General features: G+C 43.4%; 2 protein-coding genes across 3 annotated transcripts in view; both read right to left on the bottom strand.

The window, feature by feature from the left end:
• Window positions 1-20,508, bottom strand: part of LOC139966738 (protogenin-like) — a 131,421-nt gene that overhangs the window by 84,046 nt on the left and 26,867 nt on the right. The window lies entirely within an intron of this gene.
• LOC139966736 (uncharacterized) lies at window positions 5,573-8,935 on the bottom strand. Its single transcript, XM_071970055.1, has 2 exons — window positions 8,213-8,935; window positions 5,573-7,740 (listed from the first exon to the last, which is right to left on the bottom strand). Exon 2 carries the CDS (start codon window positions 7,736-7,738, stop codon window positions 5,573-5,575), a length of 2,166 nt encoding a protein of 721 aa, XP_071826156.1. The 5' UTR covers window positions 7,739-7,740; window positions 8,213-8,935.

The raw sequence follows: 20,508 nt of genomic DNA, 5'->3' as shown, positions 1-20,508 counted from the left end.
TTCTGTAATTTTGTTAAGATACATAACAAGGGTTCCTTAAATAATGGCATTTGAAACAATGAGGCTTAGCAATCAGCAGGTTCAGGGTTCGATGCCAGGCCGGGGTCATAGTAAGGTGGGTTTTTCATCCAAGAGCAATCTACAGTTTTACCCCATCTGAAATGACTTACTAAATTGAAAAGGTTCCAAATTTGATTCAAAATGTTGATTTGGAAGCCACCGGACATGAAAGTTGTAATCCCTTGCGGGTTTCTCCCACATTTGTGGTCGCTTAAATAACTGCTGATAATTTTTATTACGTGTTCAAAGAATGTGATATTTTTTGGAACCAACATTTAAACGCATACAACCTGCAACTGAGCAATGGTCCATATCCAATAGTAATATGGTAACTTATAGATTTGAGGTTCATAATTTTGAATTGAATTAATTGAAGTGAATTTCTGATACGGCTGAACACTGAACATGTGCACAACTTAACCAAAAAAAATATATATCTATTTTTTTAAATTTCTAATTAAGTCTGCAATTTAAGCATGAAAAATAGAGTTGTGAAAATGACTTTAACACTTGTAAATTGTGCTGGTTGATAAGTGATACACTAGAGACTAGAGCCAAATTCTCCTTTCAAGCTAATCATGAGGCCTTACAGTAAGCAGTGCAGGGTAGTAGAAACGGGAGACAGCTATGAAGGCACCCTAGAAAAACCTACCGATAAAAACTTACATACCAGTTCAGAGTCGACCCCAGAAGCTGCAGATTCAATATAATGCATGGTACACTTCACTGACGTCGACCTACTTTCAACTTTATTTGTACTTTTCAAAGCTAAGAAACAGCGAGACAGTTCATTATGTACATTGTACAGGGTAATTAAACTTTGATAAAATGGTCGATATTATTGTCGAGTGGAAAGTTTTGCCTCAATGCAGCCGTTCCCTCCCTGACATGTACACATATATCTGTAGCCTCAGCCTGTACTATTTCTCCTCACAGCGTGTGCATATATATATGCTTGGAGGAAACGAAAAAAAAACATGTCCACCCTAAAACCGAACCACAGATAAGCAGATGGTAACGGTTGATTTAATTGAAAACAATCTGCATGTCATAGGACACCTTCCAAAATTCATCCGAAATCCGTCTACGAAAATGGATCGGAAAAGTTGCTTCATTTATCGTAACTACAATCACTGATCGCTGAGGGGGTAAGGAGTCTTTTTGAAACGGTTAAACTCGTACCAGTTTTCTTTTAGCACAGTAACAAGAGAGAGAGAGCCACGGTTATGAGGAGATAGGTAAGGGAGCAAGCATGGTACAGTAAATTAACAATGCATCTCAAATCTGAACTTGTCTCCAGATTTAACTTAGGATTTTTCCAACTTTCCAACTTTCAGTTTCGTGCAGTTAATATAAGGTATATACCTGATCAGAAGAGAGTAGCCTGAAAATTCAAGGGGGTTATAAAAAAAAATCCTGTCACCATACTTTAATAGCCAGTTTCTTTTCTTGGAAAAGGGCCAAAATGCTTCGGGGCTGAAACAGAGTTCGAACCAGTGACCTCAGTTGACCTGAGGTCACTGCCTGGTTTGGACCACATGCCAGCCAGAAATGTCTTTGTTCTTTATTCATTGTCTGTAATCCCCAGTCAGTTTTCCATTGTTCCTTTGACTTGAGTTTCTTTCCTTGTGTAAACTCCAAAACTTACTGGTTTGGATATTTACGAGTGACGAGCTTACCTGTCTCGCCACAACCTTAGCACCCTCATTCTACCGCGCCTAGAATGTCCTGGTAACCTTTTAACACTGTGCACCCTCTGTGACCCGGCTTCACGGGTCACTGCCCATCCTTCTCATGAGACCAAAGCCCTCCAAAGTGGTCTCTGCCTTGGAGTTGAGTAGTAGTCCTCCCCGACAGAAGGGGAAGACTACCCCCTCGACTCCTGAACTAACATCGAATTCTGACGCTACTGACAGGAGGGGGAGTACTTCCCCCCAGTAGGGAGGGAGACTACCCTCTACGACCCCGTCCACGTCTGACCCCTTAACTCTAACAAAGAGGCCTAAAAATAGCAGGAGATACTCTTAAGTTAGGCCCAACGCCCCGAACACTGTAGTGTAGATGTGGTGAGGAGACAGGAAAGTAACGAGACAACCGAAGTGAGAAGAACATTACTTCATAGAGAAAGGGGTTATACGACACTAAAACCCCCAGTAACTCACGGTGGAACTAAGTTACTACAAGTTACTACACGTTACTACGAGTTACTACCGGTTACTACAAGTTACTACGAGTTACTACTCGTTCCTACACGTTACTACGTCAAAAAAATAATTTTTACCATGAACTCACCGATAAAATTAGGTGGCCGGGCGAGGACTCGTTCGGTGGAGGCCCTTCCTTTTTTTTTTTTTCTCCGGTCTCTTGGCCTGTACAGGAAGGTGTATAGTCAGGTCAGTGCGACCGCTCCTCCGTCCGGCTGCGTCCCACCCCCCTCGGGGGAGGGAGGCGGGAATGGAGACAGGTAAGCTCGTCACTCGTAAATATCCAAACCAGTAAGTTTTGGAGTATTTACTTCGCTCCTCGCTTACCTGTCTCGCCACAACCTTAGCACCGAGTGGCACTGCCCGATGGTGGGAGGCCCGAGGGGTGGGACCTAATACCCGCCGGACCTCGCATCACCGCGCTACAAAACGCCGTCTCAGCCTGTAGAGAGTCCAAAAGGTAGCAGGTAACGAATGTTGTTGGCGTTCGCCAGGCTGCTGCCTTGAGAATGTCCTCCACTGGGACTCCCGCAAAAAGGGCTGTTGAGGCCGCTACTCCCCTGATGTCGTGGGCTCTCGGTGTAATTGTGCCGGTTGTAAACGGGCGGATGATCTCCGCCAGCCATCGGGAAATGGTGTCTTTGGACGCCGCTGAATAAGGTGCTCTCGGTAAGATGAACAAGGTCGTGGTTGTTCCTCTAAGGTGTTGGGTCTTGTTTAGATACCATTTGAGAGCTCGGACTGGGCACCACAGTTTATCCTCTGCGATTGAAGAGAGGGATTTTATTTCGGGGATAAAAATGTCCCCCGGCAGGAAGGATAGGACCTGGTTTTTGGCTAGGAAGGCCGGATCGGGGACCATTCTTACCCCGTGGTTCTCGAACCTGATATGGTTCTGTTTGGTGGAGAGAGCGTGGAGACAGCTTCTTCTTCTTGCTGACGCCAGAGCGATCAGAAATAGCATTTTCTTTGTAAGAGATGCCAGCGAGGCTGAGGCCATGGGTTCGTACGGCGGTTTGGTGAGTGTTTGCAGCGCTGCTGATAAACTCCACGAGGGCGCGAGTCGCCTGATTCGGGGGCGCCTGTTCGCCATCCCCCTGATGAGCTGGGAGATGTCCCTGTTGCTGCCTGGGGTGGACCCATCTGCAAACCCACGATGTATAACGGTAATTGCCGACCTGTAGTTCTTGATGGTCGACACTTGCTTGCCTTCCTCGAAGAGGGAGTGAAGGAAGTCTACCACCTGTGCCAAAGAGGTTTCGGATGGCAGGACCGTCTGTTGTGGCACCATTCCCCGAACTTGCGTAGTCGGGAATCGTAAGTAGCAACGGTTGTTGCCCTCCTGGCGTCGGCCGCGATCGCGGCAGCCGCTTCCGAAAAGCCCCTCTGTCGAAGGGAAGTCCTGACAACTTCCACGCAACTAGTTGTAGCCCTTTGATGTCTGGGTGGATGAGGGTCCCCCTGTCTTTGGGACAGCAGATGGGGCGTGTCTGGTAGGATCGCTGGGGTGTCCATTAGAAGTTGTAGGAGCTCCCGAACCATGGTCTGCGGGGCCAGAAGGGGGCTATCAGTATGACTCTCCCTCTGGAGTGGCGGATCTTTCTCAGGACCTGGCCGATCATGCAGAGCGGCGGGAAGGCGTAAGCCTCCAGATTGTTCCATGGGAAGGACATGGCGTCGATGTGGTGCGCCCTGGGGTGGAATTGTCTGGAGCAAAAAATCTGGAGTTTGGTGTTCTCCGCCGTCGCAAACAGGTCCACCATTGGTTTGCCGAAGATTTCGAAGATCCTGTTGCATGTTTTCTGGGACAGTGCCCACTCGTTTGGGTCCATCTGTCCTCTGGATAGAGCATCGGCCATCACATTTAGTTTTCCGGCGATGTGGGACGCCCGTAATGTCATTCCGGAGTCCTTGGCTGTCATCAGGACTTCCCAGGTCAGCTGGCATAACCTCTCGGAGTGAGTGCCCCCCTGCCTGTTTATGTACGCTACCATGGTGGTATTGTCCGTGAAGACGGTGGTTACTGTATTTTTCAGGTGTTCGTGGAACGACTCTAGGGCCCGTTTGACAGCCAACATCTCTAGTGAGTTGATGTGCCATGACTTTTCTGCTGTGGACCACGTCCCCCAGGCTGTCAAGTTCTTCCAGTGGGCTCCCCACCCTGTCAATGAGGCGTCCGTCGTGACCGATGTGTTTGGCAAACTGGTGGTGAAGGGGACCCCTTGGTCCCAATTGCCTGTGTCGTGCCACCATTGTAAATGGGGGGTGATGTCTTCCAATCGGCGGATCGGCGCTGTCTGGTCCAGGGTTAGCAGGTTGGCCGTTTTCCGCAGGTGGAGTTGCAGGGGACGCATGCGTAGTCTGCATAATGTCACCACGTCGACCAGGCTGGACATTAGCCCCAAGGCTCGGAGCCACGTTCCTGTGGGTGACTCTTGTGACGATATGATCTGGGCTGTGGCCGCTCTGACTGCCTCTATCCTTTGTTCTGAGGGACTGGCTATGCCTGTGGTGAGGTCTAGTCTGGCCCCCAGGAACTGGATCGTCTGTGTTGGTGTTAGCTGGGATTTTGTTTGATTGATTATCCAACCCAGTTCCTGAAGGGTCTGCACCGTTTTCTGTACGTTGTGTGCCGCGCTGGACTTCGACTCTCCTACTATGAGCCAGTCGTCGAGGTAGGCGTACAGCGTTACTCCTTGTTTCCTGAGGTAGGCGATTACCGTTCCTGCCACTCTTGTGAAGACTCTTGGTGCCGTAGACAGGCCGAACGGGAGTGACCTGAATGTAAATCTCCTTCCGGCGTATTGGAAGGCTAGGTACCGCTGGTGACGTGGATGTATTGGTATATTTAAGTAGGCGTCCTGTAGGTCTACGCTTGCCGCCCACATGCCCTTTCTGAGCAGGGGTAGGATTAAATTTAGGGTCTCCATACGGAAACGTTTTGGTTCTACGTAATTTTTGTTGAGGGGTTTTAGGTTCAAGATCGGGCGCCAAGACCCGTCCCGTTTTTGTGTTAGAAACAGGGAGGAGCGGAAGAGGGGTCCCGCCTCTCCCGACACCTCTACAATTGCCCGCTTTGCCAGCAAGGCTGATACTTCCCCTTCTAGTGCTGCTTGTTGGACGGGGTCGGTGGGTATTGGAGTAGGTCTTCCCCCCTCCCCGGAGGGCGGGGCGGAGGTGAACTCTGTCTTGTACCCTTGTGAGATCGTCTCCAATACCCACTTGTCCCCGCCCAAAATGTCCCATTGCTGGATGAAAAGTGACAATCTCCCCCCACCTGCGGCGTTGCCGTGGTGAGGTGGGCACCCCTAGGGCCGGGCGGCAAACGGTGGTCTAGTGGACGAGCGGTCGCCGTCCCGTCGGGTCGTCGCCGGGCTTCTGCCTGAGCCTCGTGTTCCCCACGGGCGAGGTGGTCGGCTAGTTGTTCCTCTTGATCTGCCCCGTGGGGTTCCTCTGCCTCCTCTGGTTGGTCTAGATTCTCTTAGGCGGTGCGGTCTTGACCTGAATCTCTCAGAGGAGCGGAATTCCGATTTGGCTAATGTCTCTCTGCGTGAGACTTCCTCCTGGAGTTTTTGTTGGAAGCTACCAGCGAAGAGGTCGTCTCCCAAGGAGGGCAGGGCTAGCATTCTCTCCTTAGCTTCCACGGACGGCCAGCGGATGGAGGAGATGATGTTTTCCCTCCTGGCCTTGACTGAACGTATAGCGACTCTAGCAAACTGGTCGAAGGCCAGTCTCACAAGCGGTCCGAGGAGTAGTAAAAGTTGGCCTGCCTCGTTTCTGGACACGTAGGTATCGTCCTGTGGAAGTTGTTGGTGATATCTCATCAGCACCTCCGCGGTCAGCATGAGAACAGAAGTAAACTTCATTCCGGAGCGTGCGGCCAGGTCGACATCAACTAGGAGCTCCTCTAGCTTCTTCTGGCTAGGATTTTTGAAGATGTGTGAGGAGGAAGAGCCCTGCTCGGACCTTAGCTTTTCTCTAGCCTCCTGCGGTATGGTCGGGCATTTGAAAAGGGTTTTCCATGCTTCGTCTGGGACCCTGATGGCTCGTTCCGCTTTTGCCGGGAACGCGGTCCATCTCTTTATGTCCGCGATAGCCTCAAACCTGTCATAACAGGAGGCGTCGACTGGAATGGTAGATTTCAGACGGGTAGAGGTCTCCCCTGTGGCTGTGAGTTTGGAAACTCGGGTCGGTTTAGTTGTCACTTCGGGAGTGTCTTCGAACCCAAGGTGTTTGCGGAAGATTTCTGCCACCCGCGTGGTTAGTTCCGGGGGTAAACTGCCTCCCGCCGTGGGAGCTTCCTCTTCCTCGAAGATGCCTGGGAACTCCTCTTCCAAAGGGTCGAACTCCGGGGGGACGTCAGAGTTGTCCTCCAGACCCGATAGATTTACGGAGGCTCTGCAGTCCAGAGTGTCCTCTCCGAGGGTGACTGCCTCCGGTTCCAGGGGGGGTTCCGGGACCGCAGTGGTCGTTGTAGCCGCTTTTTGGCTCCCGGCTTCTGTTTCTGCCTCGGCTCTCTGTTGTTCTCTCTCGAAGAGCGGCTTTAGGAGACCTGTCAATTGGGCTAGCCACGAGGGCTCTTCCTCGTGACGCTGTTTGTGTGGTCGATACCTCCTCTTAGCCCTACGGTATCCATCATCGGAGGAGTCGGAAGACTGGTCTGATGCTGGCGACCATCCCCTCCTGGTACCTCGTCTGGGGGATCGGGACCGTGATCGGGTGCGGTCCCGTCTGGCCGGATTGCGTGAGGGATTCCTTCCTCTGCTCTCTCGGTCGGGGATCCCAGCTGGGGATCGTGATGGCTGTGGTTCTCTGTCCCCGCTCCGGGACCGGCTCTGGTTGGACAGCGATCCTCCGGCCTCTGGCTCTCTGCTGTGCGCCCCGGAAGGAGCTCGAGTTGGGCTTGTCGGTGCCCGTGGCACCTGCCTCTCCGGCGGGTTATTTCTCTGCGACCCAGATTGGGAAGCCTTCTCGGTGCCGGCGAGGCCGGACTTTTTCTTGGGCACTTTTCTCTTGGCCGGAGCCTTGCCCTTGTCTTTGCCTTTCCCCTTGGTCATGACTGATCCGGACGTTGCCGGGACCGTGGGAGGCACTTTCTCTCTCTCTTTCTCTCTTTCTCTTTCTCTCTCTCCTTCTCTTTCTCTCTCTTTCCCTTTCTCTCCTTCTTCCTCGGCCCCTACTGGGCCCCTCTCCAACACCTCTCCTTCTTCTTCCTCTCCTAACTGTGCTCGGTCTCCCGTTGTTCGGGACCCACTGGGGTTGGGGAGCAGGTCGAGTTTATCCTGAAGTTTGCTTCTCTGGCCTGCTAGCCAGGTATCAATGTCTAGCCATTGGTTGGGGGTGAAGTTGATACACACTAGGCAGGGGTCCCTCCTTGTGCACGTACGGCACTTGGGACAGAGATCGTGCTCATCCCAGGCCCTCCCTGGCCGGAACATAGAGCAGTTAACGCACTTCAACTGGCTTCTGGACATGACTGAAAAACCCCGGTTAAGGAAGAAAAAATCTAACAAAACGATAGGAGAGGGAAGCTAAAAGGGGGGAGAGAAGCAATAAGATCTGTGGGAAAACACACTATGCTTAACACCGTGCCTCAGCTAGAGGCCCGCGGCTTACAATGGTAACAATTAGGCCTAAGCCGACCCACAAATGTCTAACTAACTAGCAAGTTAACGAAGGGCAGGGAGGAGAGAAGGCAACGAAATAATGAAAATAACGAATAATGAAGGCAGGAGAATTAAAGTGAACAACAAAAAGTGAACAACTAAACAGTGGGTGAGGGAAAAGCGTGATAGCGTGTGTAGCCTAAAAAGGCGGGAACTAGCGTAACTACGGTAAACAAATCGCAGAACTGCTACCCACGCAAGTTTTCTGCACAGAAAAAATGGCGCGAGCGCCGCTAACAAAAACCAGCCCTAAAAAACCTCCCAAGAATAGGAAAAGGATACTTATCGGGCTGCAACGGTTAGAAATGCTTCAGCAAACAGAAGGTGGAAAAAATTTCCGATTCTAGGAACCAAAATTGGACAGAAATCAATGGAATAATATCCGCTCGAAAAAAAACGATGTAGACGCTTTGGTTGGTAGAATGAGAAGGATGGGCAGTGACCCGTGAAGCCGGGTCACAGAGGGTGCACAGTGTTAAAAGGTTACCAGGACATTCTAGGCGCGGTAGAATGAGGGTGCTACGGTTGTGGCGAGACAGGTAAGCGAGGAGCGAAGTAAATCCATTAATTATGTTAACTGTCCATATACCTATCATTCACAAGGGTCTTGAGGTGGAAATGGGAGTGGTTATGGCAATCAACAGAGGGTATGTTGTCTACCTATAAGACTGGTGACATCGGTATCTTGTCTACCTATTAGACTGGTGCCATCGGTTTACAACTTTCAATTCTAAATTGACAATCACAAAGTCACTAGTAAATCTGATAGCTGACTAAACTGCTTATACAAATATTATAACAGCTGTCCAGAAATACTGCAACGATGACAACACCACACATCTACCTCTTTTGTTGACATGTGCATGCTGATTGCTTCTGTGCATCCAACCAAGAAGAGACACAATTCAACATTCAACTGTGATATTCAATAGTTTGGACATTTATGAATAATCATATTTACCTACCTGCATATAAATATGCACTCCCATCAACCTTTACCTACAAACTGGTACATTCTTGCATTGCCCCCATCCCCCCTCATTCCCCCTTATTTCTCCCCCTCACCTCCCCTCGACCCCCTAGACCCTCTCTAGGGTCATTGCAAGCCCTCTTCCTTCTGGATCTAACTATCCAACTACTCAATCCACCATATGCTTTCGAATGTGATATAAATCTATAGGAAATGGCAACGCCCGACAAAAACATGGCTCCTATGTGTAAATTAATGCTTGTGATTGTATCACATAATACCTAGTAATTATAATACCTAGTAATTATTAGTAATTATAAAGAGCATGAAAAACTGTAAGATGAGCATACCAAACGTATTCCTACTGACAATACATTTTAGCTATGTGATTTTAAGGGTTTGAGCACTTATAAAGTTAAACCTAAATAGAGATACAGTAGGTATCAATGATAGAGAGATGCTATCTGCCCTCGGTGAGCCAACATAAAGCAAACAAAAACTGGCCAAACTTTGGTACTTGGGTGTTAAACTTGAAGAGTTTATAGTCTTAATGATAATATTCCTGTCTAAAACATAAAAGTACCTATTAAATACAGGAACATGACTGTAACAAGTTATAACCTGAGCCAAACATGGTTAAAAGCAGCCACTGGGTCCATGACCTCATCATAATTCACACGCTGATGATGCATGCAGTTTAATGTCACTGACATGTGAATGGCACATACATCTAAATTGATTGATTAATTAATTAATTCACTAATTAACTAATGTGCTGGTGCAAAGGAGAACCAGCTTCAGTAATCAAGTGTTACTTCAGAACTTCACTGGTCATGACCTCGTCATAATTCCAACAATTGTCTCCAACATGAAGCGCTGCCCGCAATGTCAACATAGCTACTGTACGTACAATTAACATACAGTACCTAAGTGTGCGCCTTTTACACACTGCCCATGCATGCAGTTTAATGTGACTGTGTGTGACACATACAGCTCAATTAATGTGTTGGTGCAGCAGGGAACAACTTCAGTAATAATGTGGTTGCTTCAGAATGTGTTGCTTGGAAACGTTTAATCCTCTGGGGTGTCCATTATTCACTAAAAGAAGGTGAAGTGCTCTCTAGCCAAATAACAGACAGCTTGAATTGTCTTATAATCTGAATCCTATTCATGTTTTGTGTGCTTCATCCTTTGTAAACCCCAAACTACAGGTACCAGACCCCAATTAGAGAAGTGTACTCTGCCTGAGAGGTTAACCGTCCCGGCGAAAATAGTCCTAAATTGACCTACAGTAGTGACATTGTTTGGCATTCGTTTGAGTAATCATCATTCTTTGTTTATGCTTGGATGTTGACAAGGATGAAATAAACTTTACTGATGGTCTAAAAATATGGCGAACTGAAGGCGATTTAAGGCTTTTCAGAAAATCCTGTGTGAAACAAGAACATTCCGTAGCAAAGCTCGGTTGAGTATTGCTACGCTAACCTTTGAGCTAGTGCTTCTAGCTCAAAATCTAACCAGTCATGTTGGCAAAAAATAATGTGCTATGATAGCCAAGCCATCAGATAGCTATCGTAGGATGGTTAGGACATGTCAGATGAAAACCTCTATGTTCTAGCTGCCTTGGAAACTGACAAATTTTTAAAGGTATGCTGTATTGGCCCCAAATATGCTAGATATTCAAATATGGTCACCTTTGATCAAAATTCTTAAACTGCTTTCATTACAACCTTTGAGGAAATTTTCCTCACTGGGACATTCAGTCATCTTATGTGTTCCTTAAAAATGCCTTAGAACAATTTGGAGATTAAAGAACTCCAGGATTTTTTTTTTTTTGAAAACTTCTAGCAATTATAGCGTGCTATCATTTGGGGCCTATACTGACTACAGTAATCTGAATCCTATTCATGTTTTGTGTGCTTCATCCTTTGTAAACCCCAAACTACAGGTACCAGACCCCAATTAGAGAAGTGTACTCTGCCTGAGAGGTTAACCGTCCCGGCGAAAATAGTCCTAAATTGACCTACAGTAGTGACATTGTTTGGCATTCGTTTGAGTAATCATCATTCTTTGTTTATGCTTGGATGTTGACAAGGATGAAATAAACTTTACTGATGGTCTAAAAATATGGCGAACTGAAGGCGATTTAAGGCTTTTCAGAAAATCCTGTGTGAAACAAGAACATTCCGTAGCAAAGCTCGGTTGAGTATTGCTACGCTAACCTTTGAGCTAGTGCTTCTAGCTCAAAATCTAACCAGTCATGTTGGCAAAAAATAATGTGCTATGATAGCCAAGCCATCAGATAGCTATCGTAGGATGGTTAGGACATGTCAGATGAAAACCTCTATGTTCTAGCTGCCTTGGAAACTGACAAATTTTTAAAGGTATGCTGTATTGGCCCCAAATATGCTAGATATTCAAATATGGTCACCTTTGATCAAAATTCTTAAACTGCTTTCATTACAACCTTTGAGGAAATTTTCCTCACTGGGACATTCAGTCATCTTATGTGTTCCTTAAAAATGCCTTAGAACAATTTGGAGATTAAAGAACTCCAGGATTTTTTTTTTTTTTGAAAACTTCTAGCAATTATAGCGTGCTATCATTTGGGGCCTATACTGACTACAGTAACAGCTGCGCGTGCATGTTCATATTCATTGCCACATATGAGGGTGAGCTAATAATTTAAAGGTGGCTGGTTGTCCCAAATGCTTTCCCAAAGAACCAGATCCCTCCTTTTAAATACCGACACCATGAGTCCAATGCAGCTCTATATCGTTGGTCCTAGCAGATATAGATCCAAAATGTTATCATGTTCCATCTAAACAGTCTGAAGGGATTTAGGTGGAAGCTTGTTATTCTCATTTATAACTGGTTCAGCTAATTACAGACTCATCTGCACCTTTCGTTATAATATTAGTCTGCATAGCACATACAGTTCAGCTAGCTGGAAAGTAGTACCCGGTGGCAAGAAGAATATGATTATATGCATCAGCAATATGATTATCTAAATCTAAATTACTGTACTTTCATGCCATACTTATATCGGACAGTGTGAACCTCCCAATTTCTATCAGGTGTAAAGCTTAAGGAACTGTTTATACGAGTCAATACAAGTGCTTTGAAGCATGATATGAGAGCTAGGTCAGTATAGAGTGGTATTCATATATACCTGTACTTGTTACTTCAAAGTTAAGCCCATCAAGGTTTTTATTGCACTTCCTTTCACAGCTTGTTATTCATCTGTGTATATATCTGTGTATATATGGTAATTTCTACAATAAACAGCTCCTATTTGAGTTATATAGTCCTTGAGTAAACATAGAGCATGTCTTTATTAACTTTATGAAAGACTGCTCAAGCAAGGGATGCAATGTATCCAAACTTAAACGTTTTATCCAAGTGCCCCTCGTAACTGAAACTTTGACCCAGACCGCGACCACAACATTGCTGCACTTATCTGTTAGATCATACTCAAAGCTAATCACAGTCAATGTCTTCTGTATCATGCAATCATCCCATCTATATAATCAAGTTTGCCCGCAAGTCCAAAGCATCATGTCAGAACAATCTTTGGTAAAACATTTCCAGGATAATAATACCAACTCTTTTTTATGACCATTACTGTAGTACTTTATTATATACTCAGATGAAACTTTATTTGCAGAATACCAATAACACACCAAGTAAATTGTTTACACAGGTGTGTTTATTCAACTGTACACAAAGAGGCAATCATTTCTCTTATAATATTACCATGTTAAAACCATACTCTATTGCAGAAAAAATCCTATCCAAAGAGAGCAAATATATTATCCCAATAATTGTTACTGAAAACTCCAGCTGATTGTTTAACCGGAAACGTAGTTCACCCAACTACCCCAAACAACCACTCGAATGCCCCCTCCCCCCCAATCCCAGCCCCATCCTCAAATTGCTCAGTGTGGCCCAGAAGCTCTGTCTATGCAGACACATGGGTCTATTTGGGCTGAAGAAGTTTCCATTTTGCTTTTGGCCTTTGGCTATAGACCTACAGTTTTATTCCCTGCCCCCACCTGTACATACATTGTCAGATGAGCAATTGTCGGTTTGGAGTTTGGTGCAACAGATGACAGAACCAGAATCTGTGCTGGGGCAGGTGGTGCTGGAGCTGGTATTTGTACACCTGGAATGGAGAGCTGGTTCATCGCCGCCAGTTTCTGTCTCTGTTTCTTCGATATTTTAAGCGGTACAGTGGCTTGAATCAGGAAAGCATTACCCATTGGGAGCTTTTCTCTGGGGTCTAGTAGCTTGTTTGTTTTTGGCTTTCAAAATTTTATCTAATCTTGCGTGCACTTGATAAATTCTAACCCGATCAGTCTACACACAAACCCACCATATAATTTGTTAAACTTCTCTTTTTTTGCCTGTGCATATACTTTTTGCAGGCTGGGATATAAGCGCATGGCTAATGTTTTGATTGCCATTCATATCAACTTCCAAGCATTACTGTCTTTTTCTGATTTGTGCATTTCATATCAATAGTGTTTACTTTCGAGACAGGAAGTTACTTTTAGGTCTACCATGACTTTTCAATTGAAAGATTCTAAGTATGAGTCGTCATCATTATTACAAGTAACGGAAAGCAGACTTATTGCACTTTTACCTTTACAACAAGATTATACAGTATCTGGCCATAGGCATATATACTGTATGAGTGAATCGGACTCCGGCTCGAGAAACGGACACGGCCCGAGAAACGGACTCCAGCTCTTGAAAGGATAGTAAATACAGACGGACTTCAAATGCAATTTTAAGACTAAGATCATTTCAATGATGGCAGTGCATAATATAGAGTTCTTCCTAACTCTGTAACTTGAGTACCGACAAATGACAACCATATAAACATATTGACTGACATTGCCTCACACAGATGCAAACGATACTAATCATGCCAATCTGTAATTGCACGATTTGTAAAATTTCTGTCATGAACGTCCATATCATTGATCTGCAGACCTTGCACACTATGTAACCTACTACTACTACATACTCACTTCTAGTTAGAGCATTTAGATCACTTCCTGTCAAAATATATTAAAACATGAAAAGACCTGGGATTTATGTGGGTCATGAATAATCCAATGCAATTGTATTATTAACTTGTCATAGGATATAGTTCTCTTCTTGGAAATGTGCCCAGCAGATCTGAAAGCCACAGAGTTTGGTTGTGCAGTACACAGTATCATTCATAGAGGACTTACTGTCACTGATGAAGCACGTTGTTTACTTGCTTATGAACACGACCCTCTTTCTTTACCTTCACGGACAATTTACCTAGCTGATATAACCAAAGGCTGGATTCAATACCGTCTATGATGTTATGTGATATTACTATAGCAACAGTCACTCCAAATCATTAAATAAATTCCCTTTTCCTTGCAATTGAAAGAGAAGCCAATGCAAGTTTTAAAATGTATGCCGACCAATTCACACTATCCGACCCAATACTACGTGTACCAAAATAAAGTAAAAGTCAACACTACGAACCCTATGAATACTAACACATACCATGGCCACGTGGATTTTTCTAAAATGAGGCTCAGCAATCGGGAGGTTCTGGGTTGGATACCCCGCCGGGTCATAGTAAGTTGGGTTTTTCATCCAAGAGCAATCTACGGTTTTCACATCTAAAATGACTTTCTAAATTGATAAAATTCCAAATTTGAGTTAAAATGTTGAATTGGAAGCCACCCGACGTGTATGTATTTTAGATCCTCCTGCAAGCAGGAACTCGCGAAGAAGCGTCATTGGCTTATCAAAGCTGCAAGCTGACCGAAGTCAGTCTCTTACCTTCATATTTAACATCCATGATTATGAATTCTTAATTGTCAAAAACTCTGTAACTGGACGACATACATTAATCTGGGAGTAACTTGAACTGGGGACCTTATGATTGAAAGGCACCTGTGTTAACCACTGAGCTAACACTCCACGTGTAGGTTGTAATCCATAGGCACCTGTGGGTTTCTCCCACATTTGTGGTCCTAAACATAGCTGCTAACTATTATGATTATTATATAAATTAGGCAAAATTTTAAATGCAATATTGGTAATATATACTGTAAGGTCGATACTCTTCAGCCGATATATTATATTCACTTCGAATGATCCCTTTTTGGGTCCATAAACGATGGATTTTATGGTGTGAATGTGCACTCTCAATTTAAGGTCCAGTTTGCTAAAAAAATGCACAGGATTTTGCAGTGATTTTGTGCTATGGAGGAATTAGGAGTGCTTGGAGTTTCTACTGTAAACCTGGCTTGGATATAGCACTACACAATTCCTAAGCTAATAGTACAGGAATGACCATACTGTTTTTTTTGTGTTTTTTGCAAAGGTTTGAATATGTGTCTTGTTGTGAACTTATTCCTATAATTTGAAACAGCATATAAGTATGGGCTAGACAAACACTTTATCAGTTCATTAATTAGTGCACTAATTAGTGTAACACTCAAACGATACTTTGACATGTACCAGCAAGAACCAAAACTAATCAAAACAGGACACTTTGTAATCACATCATCCTTTTTATGAATTAACATAACAACCTATATTCTGTTGTTGTGCATTGCTTGTAACTAGCATTGCTAACACAATTGGGAGACTTTGCATATAAATTTGTTTTCAACCTCAATTTTTTTTATTTCTGACGGACATTTCAGAAGTTCTGAGGAATAATCGTCCATCGCAGGTACTATGTATTTTGACCCACGGCTGCCTTGCAGGGACTATGAGATCGTGAGGAAATATAAAAATTTAATAAAATGGCGTCCATTGTTTGCTTTCTATGGTAACTGATATCATGACAGTTTTTCCTCAATTTCATCCAACCTATCCATGTAGGCTAAGTTGCCTAAGATAAATACTGCACTCCCATCCCATTGCAACTATCTACCAAATATTCATCATCTTTACATTATTAGAGACCTGGACACCACCCACATGATCTCTCCAATTCCACCTGTCTTTTGTATCTCCTAACGGATTCTGACCAAACACACACTGTAACGTCAAGTTGCATGCCTGCTGATTTAATTGCTGTTCCATCCCAGTGAACTAGAGGTTAGTCACTGTGGATATCAATATATCAAACATTACAATGCTGTTAGCTCTGTTTACTTATAAATCTTATGACAACAGACCAAAAAACAGTCAGGCTAGCCTAGCTGAATAGTCACCTGTTTCATACAAAGGAACTATATTCATCCTTGACAAATATGTAAGTCCACAAACTTTTAACTAAGTTATGCTGTAGGTATATATAGTAGGCTTGGGCAAGTTCCTTTTACTCTTACCGCTCTGAGTAGCCACTCTTTCTTAGGAGTTGAGTAACTATTCCCGCTCATTTGGGTCGCGACTCCTGATTTGTTGTTAAGTGGGGTTTGTTGTGGGGGCAGGGAGGGGGGGAGACAATTCGCAAAAATAACTATTTTGGATTATAGGTGTCATGACAATGAGCTGATATTTTACATATATTCCAAATCAAAATTTGACAAAGATCCAGTCACCCTGTGCTTCGAGTGAGACTCTAACTTAAGTTTTGCATTACAATTTTCACACATATCTAACTTAGGACACCGAACATCTTTCAAAACTCCTAAGATTTGACATATTGTGCAAAGTATAGCCCATGTCAGGTAGAAAATCGTTAAGCTGACATGAAAATTTTGTCTCCAATCTTCCGTTAACAAATGAACACTATCCTACCATTGTTAGCTTATGTCACGATGAGGCCTAACCACTTCAGAAATTAACTCATGATTCAAAAAGGTTTTACTCCAATAGCAAAAAGGGAAACAAGGGTAGGATTCTTATCACATTGTCTATAACGATTCATGGGACACTTCATCATGGATTTTTACTAGCCGAAACTCAGAATATGATGTTCCAACTTTTTAATATGTCATGTGATATGACGCTAAATTTGTGTATCTAGGCAGAGCAGGGGATTTCCATATGTTCACACTAAGTAGGCATTCCATACTAAAAGTTGTTACAACTAAATGCTTAACAAACAACACTGGTTTATTCTTTGCTGCAGGTAGGGGAGGGGGTGGGTGGGGGCTGTATAAGCCTACTGTTGTATTTAAAAATTCTAATAAGCGTAAGCAATTGTTGGGCCTAGCTATGATCATTCATTAATGTCCCCACCCCCTACTTATTTATTAACAAATTTTTTTATTAACAAAGTTCTATCACACATACAATGGGAGAACCTGTATGATGCACAATTTAAATCACTAACTTTTGTTCCTATTATGATCATTCATTAATGCCCCCCCCCCCCCCTACTTATTTACAAAGTTCTATCACACATACAATGGGAGAACCTGTATGATGCACAATTTAAATCACTAACTTTTGTTCCTATTATATTTTACTGTGAGAGCACTTATGGGCCCAGTGTACTATTGACTCATAGTCATTACTGGTTAAATATGGACTGACCGTGCGTATAGGCAGAATTCCAAATTCCTTTCCAATCACTGTCTTGAATGCCAAAGGAGCTGCGACGCTACTGGGAATTTAGGCAGCCAGTATTCGACTCCAACATTGTACAGTAGGCATCGCCCAAGCTTAGTTTATAGGTACATAACAGGCATTTTACATCCACAATTGATGGAAATGTTCTACATGCAAATACTAGTACCACATTCATAAGCAGTAGCTCCTGCAACTACGGTAATGTACCACGTTTAATACAAGTTGACAGTTACCTCTCACTAAGATCATCATCAGTGACCCAATTGTTCTACAGGAACCAGTTTATTCCTTCTAAAGAGATCATAGCAGTTTTGTCAAATTTGTCAGAATTGGCTAACATATGAAGTCTACCACCAGAATGGACATCCCATTTCTGGACACCAACTGTAAGAAAATATTGTGACAATTCCTTTCTCTTCATCTATGTATACATATATGATCAGATAATGGTTGACCGGTTGTTAAGGTCAAGGGGTGGTGAAAATTGATAAACTGACAGTTTTAGCTTACTGCCTGTATTTAATGGTCAGAAGGAAATCATTAGTTTCTTCATACCAATTACCAAACATGGCGTTCAACTCACCATTGTTTCATAAGAAATATTGTATAAATTTACAAACTGTGATCGGCTTTAAATAGGAAAATCAAATCCAGCCAACATCATTGGTCTTAAAAGTGAAGAAGATATAACTTTGCCCAAAAACTGAACCCCCCCCCCCTCCTAACAACTACGAAAAATCTCTTCATTGGGAGATATTCACAAGTTTTTAATGTTCCTTACAGGCATTGAAGACTCGCCCCAAACTGCGTGCGGCCATCTGAAAAAGTTAACTTTCCATTGCTTGCAAGTGACGTTTTGTGTGTGTCGCTACAAAATGCAGACAGTACATTATTGAAACGTAATACCTTGTTATCTTCTAGCTGGACCTTAGATGTCCATCGCTCTATTGTTTGTACACTGTGCTGTGGGTATTGACCGCAGCTGTATGTACTGACTGTACACTAGTGTCTAATAACGATGGTAGCAAGCTGTGTGTGTGTATTTTCTGGGATCAATGGTGGTGTCTAACACTTCTGTTACACCTCATTCGAAACTAGGTCAGATTACCGGCATTAGACGTTTCTTTTTGCGCGAGTCTTCACACCCTTTAAAAACACACTTGTGAGGCAGAAGGCTTGCTCAAACAACCGGGAAGACTGGAAAGTCCAAGTCTAAATCTGACATCATCAAGCCACATGTGCTGCACTTGCTTTAATATGGTTAAATTTTGTTTCGTTTGTATCTGCAATGTGTATTTCCCGTAACAGAGATTTGCAAATTATGCTAAATCCAAAGTGTCGATGTTCTTAACATGACCTCATTAGCACACTGGTTCTGTGTCAAATTTGTAAACATTCTGCCTTCAAAATATCAATAACAATAAACAAGGTGAAAGTAAAAGATAAAGGCTTCATTTCCATGGCAACTACCACATCAAAGATTTACAAAATGACAGCCACCAAATATGACTATCAAACAAGGAAACACTGATCAAACAGCAGGATTTTCCCTTGGCTATTTCAAGGGTGAGTTGTTCATGTGAAATCTATCATTTTAAGCCCATATATTCAAACTTTTTTACTGGGTGTCAAACCAAATTTTCACCTTGGCAACCCTCCAGGGACGGATCTTGTGTTCTGGAGGTCAACTCTACAGGGAGCCAGTACATCCCTACCCTCTGAATAATTTTTATCAAATTAAATGTGTTTAGTTGCAAAATGGAGTTAAAGTTTACACCTATTGAAGTCAATTTATGTTCACTAATTTCTGCTTTTCTTCCAAATATTTGGCAACCCTCCAGACAATTTTAACAACCACCCCCCCCTGCCTCCAACACTAGGGATACAAGATCATAAGATGATAGTGGGAGTATATATACCTCTTTTAAAGAGAGAGTGATTACAGCAGCCAGTACTATCACAAATGCAGGATTCTGCATCCTGTAATGTCCTTTTTACCAAGTAAACATAGCCATGTTAATGCCAATAGGCTATCATTACATGGCAAACACAAAAAAGTAAAGTTAGACCTAGTTTTTGTATATACGACACATAGCAATGTTATTCCACCAATGATGTTTCCTAGTGATCTATGAAAAAGTTTTGTAATTGCAAGTGTGTACTTATACGCCTTTCGAGCCTAACAGTGTAAGGCCCCAGTGAACGAATTATTCATGAAAATGTGGTTTGCGTGATTGAAGAATTCATTGAAGCATTTGTTGCGGTACATTTGCATAAAAAAGTGCACAAATTTGCACAAATGCAGGGTTCTGCATCCTGTAATGTCCTTTTACCACGTAAAGATAGCCATGATAGTGCCAATAGGCTATCATATGTGTGCACACACAAAAAAGTAAAGTTAGACCTAGCTTTTGCATATTCGATACGACAAACCCAGCTGTAATTGTATCTTCTTAGAGACTACCATGTATACAATTGTTTCCATCACAAATGATCAATTTGCTCCCAGGTACCCCTCCCCCTCCTCTCCATTTTTGCTGATTTCGGTCGGTTCCCCTGGGTACCCGTACATTACGCATTCAACCAACCATTTTTTTTCCGATCCCTTTCGTTTATCTTTTGTTTTTGTTCTACTATGCCGTATTTTTGTACTCATTTTGTTTCTTGAAATGTGCATCGATACCATCGTTATAATGCGCTATATACATAACTAATATTTTGTTTTAGTACTATACAGAAGCCTACTGTCACTACGTATATATGCAATGCAGGCCTTCAGTCACGTATATGGAAAGACTGTTAACAACCTGTGAACTGATTTATATGGCAAGGCCATACATTTACATTTAGCACTGTTATTCCACCAATGATGTTTTCTAGCAATCTATGAAAAAGTTTTGTAATTGCAGGTGTGTACTTATACGCCTTTCAAGGCCCCAGTGAACGAATTATTCATAAAAATGTGGTTTGCGTGATTGAAGAATTCCTTGAAGCATTTGTTGCGGTACATTTGCATAAAATTGCTAAAAATTAAGCAATGGGCGACAATTTATAGTATATTTTGCAAACCAGTGTTACTTCA

Source organism: Apostichopus japonicus, chromosome 4, assembly GCF_037975245.1.
Source record: "Apostichopus japonicus isolate 1M-3 chromosome 4, ASM3797524v1, whole genome shotgun sequence".
NCBI lineage: Eukaryota > Metazoa > Echinodermata > Holothuroidea > Aspidochirotida > Stichopodidae > Apostichopus > Apostichopus japonicus.
Note: the sequence above shows the minus strand (reverse complement) of the source record. Positions and strands in the feature narration are given on the sequence as shown.

What these genes read in the sequence shown, in the direction of transcription:
- LOC139966736 (XM_071970055.1), bottom strand. Translation starts at nt 7,738, where the DNA reads ATGTCCAGAAGCCAGTTGAAGTGCGTTAACTGCTCTATGTTCCGGCCA.